Consider the following 8,649-nt stretch of genomic DNA (forward strand, 5'->3'; position numbering starts at 1 on the left):
TATAATGTCTTCCGTCGGATTAGTCAAACAAATAGTGCCTACCGGACAAAAGATATTTTATATATATATATATATGCGCGCGGGCGTAAATTGATTGAGCTAGTAAAAATAAAGTGTTAAAGGGAGAGCAAACTTGGGGGAGGTAGATACAATAATAAGTAATTAGTGGCATAAGCGCAATTTACTTAGTTAAAGTAGGGGAATATCCATAGTGTGTCCTTGCAGTTGTGCATTAAGTAACAAAAGAAAAAAAAAAGTTATAAACAAAAGATAAAGTCGAGAGTTAAATGTAAACTTCAAAATCATATTAAAAAATTTATACTTTTAACGAAAGTTAATTAAATGGGAGTGACGTACGGACCCCTAATTTTATTATAATAGACTGATTGGATTACGTCTTAGATCACAACTTGCTGCCCGGTCCCATATATATCCTCCCTCTCTAAATTTAATTATTAAAGTCATTAGCCATTATTACGTTTTTGCTGAAAATTAATCACTTTAGTTATTTATATATACACGATAAGTTCTCTATTTTCTTTGCACTCAATCCAGAAACCAATCAATTTTACTCGACAAAAAGGGGAGGGATAGTTTTACACTCGTACTTGCTTGAGTATATATAAACTATATATAAAGGAACGCGCATATAATTCACCGCCTGCGGTGACTCCTGTCCGTGGCTTTTTATTTTTTTATTTTTTTATTTTTTATAGTTATTATTTAAAAATTGTTTAATTTTGGATAGCTTACATGTAGATCCGACAACTAACAATTTGACAAACATTTTTTTTTAAAAAAATTGATATTTCTACTATAGGACTTTTGCAAAGAACATTTGTGAGTGAAGTCATTGGCCGTGCTTTTCACGGTAAAATTATATGCTAAAGGCAGGTGGAATCATACGTCAAGGAGAAGCTACTTCAAAATATTAAATATTGCTTAGAGTAATGATTGTGGCATGCCTATTTTTTTTTTTTTTTAATCTGTATGTTATACATGTGTTATATGTTAGGGACAACATTATCCCTTGGAAAAGTCGTTTACAAATGTCAAAACGCTCAACTAGATTGGAGGGCATTTTGGTAATTTCACACCGCAAAATCCACTTCAATCTAATATGTGTGTGCTTCTACTAATCATCGTCAACGCTAACTGTAGGATATGGAGAGTTTGGCGTTGATCATGTCTAAAGAAGTTTTGAGTGCTATTGAGCGGAATGGCATTCTATGTGGTTGATATTATTATAGCTTATAATTTGAGAAAGTGGAGATAAATTAAGTAAAAGACTCGTATTATATTACCAGACAATAACAAAAGCAACAAAATGCTTTAACTACTAATTAAAGACATAAAAAACATTACTGGCTAGCTAGCTTTGCTAATCTCTTTTTTTTTACAGAACAATGATAACCCCCGGTTGCTCATGCAAAAAACCGTCATTATCCCAAAACAGCATTTTTCTTCTACTTCTTTCTTTCAACACAAAAATGACCAAAAAGAAAGAGCCCCACCGTTAGCTAATTTTACCATATTTTATATATATATAATTTACATAGAGAGAGAGAGAGAGAGATAAAGAGACGTGATTCTTTTGTTCTTGTTTTAAGAATTTAACGTGATCATTTTTTTTTTTTTTAATCATCGTAATTCTTGTTTTAAATAATTATGTGATTAACGACGGGGTCAAACGACAGTATTGCATGGTGGCCATATCGCAGGAGGAAACTGTTCGAGTCGCCGGAAAAGCAAAATCTGTCTTATGTCGTACAACTTCTGCCGTAGCACGGTCTGTTCTGCCCGGAGGCGGGCGTTGTCCGTACTCACGCGGTGGACATGGTACGACACGTACCGCAACCGGTTCGTGAGTTCCCGGTTCTCAACCCTAAGCCGGTTCACCTGGTTCCTTAGGTTTTCTAAGTGCTTTTGTTTTCGCATCCTCGACCGCCTCGCCGACTCCCGGTTCGATAGCATCCGCCTCCGCTTCCGCTCGTCCACCACTGAAACCCGCCGGTTCGGCTCGTCCGGACAGGCCTTCGGTTCGGCAGGGTTAGTACTGTTGTCCGGTTCGTCCGAACCGGAACCGGACACAACGGGATTGGGTGATTGATCCGGGTCACCCGAACCGTACGAGTTCGAGGTGATGGCCGGTTTGGGGGATTGGACGGCGGTGGCAGCGGCGGCCGGGAAAAGCTCTTGGCAGTCCCATGGCGTGAATCCGCCGTCGAAGGAGGGAAATGGGCTTGCGAGGAATGGGTCGGAGGAAGGAAAAATGGAGGGAAAAGTGGAAATCATGGCTTCAGTGCTTCAGAATTTCTGTAATAAGGAAGGGAGAGAGAGAAGTTGGGGAAAAGGGAAGAAATGCAGCGCAGGATACTCGTATTTATGGTGGAAAGTCATTGGAGAAATTTAGTAATTAAGGCTTCAAACGAAGGGTATTTTCGCCATGAATCGTACATGTATGGAGGCCGTATATGTATGGAGCTTTGCTTTTGAGTCAGGTGGCACTATGGTTTGAGGGGCCCAGTGACGAGCTTACTTTTTAAAGACATTTGGGGGGTGACATACCCTTGTGGGTCCCACTGAAGAGAATGGGTTTAAGCTTAGTCACGAAGAAACAAACACGGCTGGGAGCCACTGAAACCAAGTGTCCTACTTTCATTGGAGGTATGTGTGAGTAGCTAATGGCATGGCAGATTGATGACCTGGAGCCACGTCTGTCGGCTGGCTCAAGCCAAGCCGAGTAAGCCGAGAGAAGTATGTAGTCCATGACCAGCGACCAAGCACAAACCTTGTTCTTGATTGACCAATTAATTGATTGATCAAAAAGTTTAATATAGGATTACCATGAACTGTCACTGGTGAAAAATCTGATTTGCATACAGACGACGGCCCCTGTTGCCTTTTCTTTGGTAATTAAGAATCCTTTTTCAGTCATTAGTAGTAATTAAGATTCTAAACACCTCTAGTGATAGTAAAAGTGTAAAATTTTGGGTCAGATTCCATACCTCTTTAGTGGTTTAAAGGTAAACAATGCAACAAAGAAAGCGATAAGCCATGTAATTATTTACCTCAACTTTAAATTTTTGGCACCAAAAATAGAAGAAAATTTGAGTTGTTGTTGTCAACATAGGCTGGAAGATTCAGAATCGTGCAGTCCAACAACATGTTGGTGTTTTAATAATGGTAGGAATAATGCAATTACATAGATTCGAATTTGAAGAACTATTGTTTATGATGATCGATACCATGTTAAAAGCAATTTATTGATATATATATATATATATCAATTTTTTTTGTAAGTAATTATGAAAAAGTATTATACATATAGGAGAATTATACCTTGCCTAAAATTCTTACGAGACGTTTGGTTCATGGATTAAAATCATGTCATTATAATCATTTTTTATTTACGTGTATTTTTTGTGAGAGAAAACACTGTAACGAACCATAAACCACGATTCAAATCATGGTTTGAATCATCTAACCAAACATCCCCTCAGTTTAGAATATGAAAAAAAAAATCTACAAGTAGTATTTTGTTTTAGACCGTCATATTTACATATTGTCATTTTGTAATTTTTTTTAAGTCTTTTTTTTTTATTATTTTGAAGTGGTTTTGATTATATTTAATTAAGGTTCAAAAACATACACGAATAGTAAGTACCCTAATATACCATCAAAAAGAGAAAAAGAATTCTACAATGTGTCATACATAATTATGAAAAAAGTGTAATAGATATAGGAGTTGTACCTTGTCTAATTTCACGAAAAAAAAAAAAAAAAGAGAATGAAAATTCTTAGATTAGAGTATGAGAAAAAAAAATCTACAAGTAGTTCATATTTATAACAAGTGTTGTCATTTTTGTATAGTTTTTTATTTTCATTTTGAAGTTGTTAGATTTAACGTTTAAAAGCATAAATAAATAGTACGTACCCTGAAAGCTTGTTGGAATATCAACGCTAAAAAGAAGAAAATGATATATAAAATATTAATATATATTGTCTTGTACTCTTGTAGGTTTTTGTCCCATAAATATATATCATGAGAATCCCTAGGTCTAAAAAAGTTTCTGAAGTACCAGGGAATCTATATAGCTCATTAGAATTAACCAATATGGGGAAGAAAGGGAAAAAAAAAAAAAAAAAAAAAAAAAAGTTATCAAGTGAAAATAAAAGAAAGAAAAGAAAAAAAAAAAAGGCAAAGCAAACATAACCCATAGATGGATAGCATGAGGCCGACAGTTTAAAAAGTGAATTATAACTCTAAACACGAAATATGGGCAATAGAAAATCCACGTTTTTTTTTCATCCTTGTCCATCCATTTGTATTATATATATATATATATATATATATATATATACACCGTATAATCTCACACCCTTTTTTTAAAAATATTTTATTAATTAGAATCGGGGAATATTCTTCAGTTAATAAGTTCCTTAACGGCAAAGCTGCAGAGAGAACACATTGCTTTGTATATTGTCTCTGAAAAATCTATCGGTTGGTCATCCTTCGAAAAGAAAAGAAAGATTAAAGGAGAGATGGAAGCTATATATATACTTGCTTGTAGGGCCTCATTGCAAAGATGTTTTTGCCCTCTTTTGTGCTAATGAATGAACTTAGTGAACCAAGGATTTTACATAGAAAATAAGTTTGATTTTAACAATTTTTTGTTAAAGACAAAATATTGAATCATTTTAAAGTGGGATAAGAAAAGAATTATCATAAGAACGATATATTACAATTTATGAGATTTCGTTACACGTGCATATCTTTTAAACGCGGAATTGATTATGGCAAGAATGTGACACTAGAAAAAGCGTATACCATCGGGAAGCATTCCCTACCATGTAATAAAGCTCAAAAACGCTAGACATGGGGAAAGAGGATAAAAAGTGAACGTTCAAAAGAGGAAACGTTGTAAGCAAAAAAGAGGTTTCAAGGCATTGCTTCAATTTTGCTTTGGAATATAAGTAGCGTGCTAATGCCTGCCGTGGACAAGAGCTTGTTCAATCTTGACCATGTCTATCATATGCATAAATAAATACATGTCCAAAGAATCTCAGCCGCCCACTTTACAAATTTGACGTAAATACATACATACATATATACATGTAATTGACCTTTGGACATGAGGCGTAAGAAAACAAGAGTTTATGGATCCATTTCATTAAAAAATTTTAAAATGGGGATTCAGACGTCAAGAAATTAGATCAGTTGGGATCCATTAGTTTAAATTTCCAAAATGAGAGTTTGAGGACCTATTTATCTAAACTTTCATAATGCGGACAGAATGAGAGTTTGGGGATCCATATATATCAAGATTAACTTTTTGGGGACTACTCAAAAGTACAATATATGTAAATATATATAAAATCATTTTGGTTTCTTCTGGAATATTTTGCTGGTACTATATATTTTTAAGACATCTTCACATTTAAAAAGACATTCTTTTAATATTCTGAGACCGAGATTTTAGATATACAATGTCTAGACTGTCATTTTCATTAGGGCTCGCAGATAGAACATATTCTTTTATTAGTCTGTCCTAAGTATTTTTCATATATATATATATATATATAGTATATACACGTACGTGTCATGTATATATAAATGTGGTGGATAACTTGTAAGTATGATTGGCTAGTCATGGAACAGTCTCTCGCTCTCGGTTGCTGACAGTCAAAACTTCAAACAACGAAGTTAGGAAAGCAAAAGTAGCAATGAGCCGTCGGCTATTGCTTTCATGCACGTAAGCGCGAGTTTGCCACTTTCACTAGCTAGATATGGATGTTTAAAAAGCACGAGTGCAGGTTCAAATGATACGTTGTACATTGAATCTTATAACATTATCATATATTTTTCTTTGCTGCCTCAGAATCTACAAGTTAGCCGTTGCTTTTTTGCTTTTCCAATCTTCTAGTTTATTGGCCTTTCGTATCAAATTGTCGGTGGTATAGCTGCCTCTAGAAGAGTTCAATAAATACGTGTGTCAAAGCCCAATTAGTTCTCATTAAAATGGGGTCAAATTTAGCAGGCCTCAAGATTAGTCTGTCCAAAAGATAATGCTTTTTCGTCGTTGGACTTTTTTCAATCGTCCAAAGTCTCCTGAAAACTTAAGCACAGAATGTATCCAGATGGAACGAAGCTTGTGGTCCTTCTTTTTTTTTTTTTTTTTTTTCTTTTTTAAGTTTTCAAATGGCTGTGGAACTGTAAACTTTTGATATAGTTACTAAAATGGTCAATTTAAGGGAAGTAATCATATGTTTATATTTAATTACGTTGAAGATAACATTTTTTAAATTATTTCAGTAACATTTTAAGTTATCATACAATAAATATATGATTAGCTCTATGTAATTTTAAGTATTAAGTGTCAATTTTAAGACTACGGATAAAAAAAGAAAGAAACAAAATTAAGTTCATAAACTAATCCGTTAAAAGGAAAAAAAAAAAAAAAAAAAAAAAAAAAAAAAAAAATTAAAAAAAAAAACCGTAAAAAAAAAAAAAAAAAAAAAAAAAAAAAAAAAAAAAAAAGCTTCTCCAGCTTCTTATTTATTTTCTTTTCTTGCAAAATGTTTCATAGAACTAGTAATTCCTTAAAAAAAATCTGGAGCCCGGGCCAAATATGGTATCCTGAACTCCTGATCCTATCCGGCCTATGGGATATCAAACAATATTGTGGGATCCTGATGTTTAATCGTGTGGCATTCTGGCTTTAAAAAAAAAAAAAAAAAAATCTGCTGTAGTATAGGTGGCACAAATTACTATCAGAAAAGTTTATAGTGAAAAAAAAAACCTTGCCAAATCTCCAAGTATTTTGAGTGCATTATGCAACAACTAAATTTGATCACTTAAGTTTCAGATTCAAGAATACATGTTTCATAAGCTATTCCGTAATATTCATGTATTGTACTTACAAAATTACACATCATGAAAATTCATGATTTATGTTAATATTTCCATGAAAAGAATCATCATAACAATTAAAAAAATGGAGATCAGAAGAACAGGAGATAAAGTATTAAAAAAATGGTGTGGTACATTTGATTCTAGAATTCAATCAGCTACAAAACGATGAGGGAAAAAAAGTTTGCTTGAAAGATTTCGTCACATTACTCACAGTAATCAATCACATTGATTTCTAGTTAACAATTTCCATTGACATATATTATTTGTTATTCCAATACTAAACACATTATATGTACCATAATCACAAATATTTCCCTAACAAACATAAACGATTTCCCATTACGAAAGAACTTATATATAATCACATCATATTCCTTATGCGGTCTCCTTTTGGATTTCCACCTCAAACAATATTGAATCGTCGGAAAGATCATGATCATCATGAGGAGCAGCCATCAAATAATTATCAATGTCGTTGTCATCTCTTGTCTCGATTTTAATGCAAGAGCATCGCTGAAGAGACGCGAAAAAGGCGTCGGCCACGCTATGAAAGAGCCACCGCAGCATTCCGTCCAGCATTTTGCAGCCGCTCGAGGCCACCGGGGCGTGGCTTGCCGCGGCTGTCGATGTCGTCCGCATTGGCCTGAGGGCGTCTAGCTCGTCCTCGACGCGATTGCCTTTGCAGTAACATGAGTTGGTGCAGCCTCTCCATGCAAGGATCGCATCCATATTCGAGGGCAAAAAAGAAAGAAAAAAAGTCCCTAATCAGCTTTGTCGTTTTCAGGAGTCTTTTTAGTTGTTTCAGGGATAATTAAGGTCTAGATAGCATATATGTAATATGTACCTTAGAGGAAAGGTACAAATATAAATAAAATACTAATTAATAGCATAAAACATTATTTGTTGCATGTGAATCTATGATAATACACCTACAATCTGTACGAATCTCGCACAGAATACTTGTTGAAGCCCATGTATTGTTGTTGAATTTCAAAGATGACTGCGTTATATATACGTACAAAATGTAAAGTCGGTTTACTGTCTGTACTGTACATGACTTTAATTCAAATTGGCCATATATACATATATAAATATACACACACTGCTCACGCTAATTTCATGAAGTCTTTATTCTCACAAAAATAAATAAGAAAATAATGAAATCTTTAACTATATTAGATTGCTGGACCTACCAGTCATTTATTATATATGACAAAGGAGAATAAGGAAAAGGGATAGCTTTATGCTAAATTACTTGAAGAATTTACACTAGAATCTAAAGCAGAACCATATACTTTGGTATCTACTTGTGATTTGAAGCTATACTTTGCCTCCTATTCAATTCAAGGATAAATGAAAAATGAAGTTTTAACTTATATATATATATATAAAAGAATTAAGTACAAGTGAGATATACCCGCTATTGATGGGAAATGGACCTTAAATTCCTTTCAAAAAAAAAAAAAAAAAAAAAAGACCTTAAATAAGCATTTTGTAAAGAAATTGAGATCTATACTATTGTAAATTCAACGATGAGGCATCGGAGCTATAAAAGAAAGAAAGAAAGAAAGAAAAAAAACTTGTATTTTTATTTTCACCTATTAGAAAATTGTGTTTATATTATTAATTCGTCTTGGGTTCCATCTTGCAAAGGCCAGCTAAACTTGTTAAGTGGAGTTATATAATATCCTCACTAAGTCTATAGTTGTTTTTATATTTGAATGGTTTTTTAC

At 33.7% G+C, this 8,649-nt stretch overlaps 2 protein-coding genes across 2 annotated transcripts; both read right to left on the reverse strand.

Annotated features, from left to right (window-relative positions):
• Window positions 1–1,611: 1,611 nt before the first annotated feature.
• LOC21396186 (light-inducible protein CPRF2) lies at window positions 1,612–2,340 on the reverse strand. The gene has a single exon (XM_010108602.2). It carries the CDS (start codon window positions 2,293–2,295, stop codon window positions 1,687–1,689), a length of 609 nt encoding a protein of 202 aa, XP_010106904.1. The 5' UTR covers window positions 2,296–2,340; the 3' UTR covers window positions 1,612–1,686.
• A 4,886-nt stretch (window positions 2,341–7,226) lies between these two features.
• Window positions 7,227–7,692, reverse strand: LOC21396188. The gene has a single exon (XM_010108604.2). The coding sequence runs from the start codon at window positions 7,643–7,645 to the stop codon at window positions 7,292–7,294; it is 354 nt and encodes a 117-aa protein (XP_010106906.1). The 5' UTR covers window positions 7,646–7,692; the 3' UTR covers window positions 7,227–7,291.
• Window positions 7,693–8,649: the final 957 nt, after the last annotated feature.

Source organism: Morus notabilis, unplaced genomic scaffold (assembly GCF_000414095.1).
Source record: "Morus notabilis unplaced genomic scaffold, ASM41409v2 Scaffold679, whole genome shotgun sequence".
Lineage (NCBI taxonomy): Eukaryota > Viridiplantae > Streptophyta > Magnoliopsida > Rosales > Moraceae > Morus > Morus notabilis.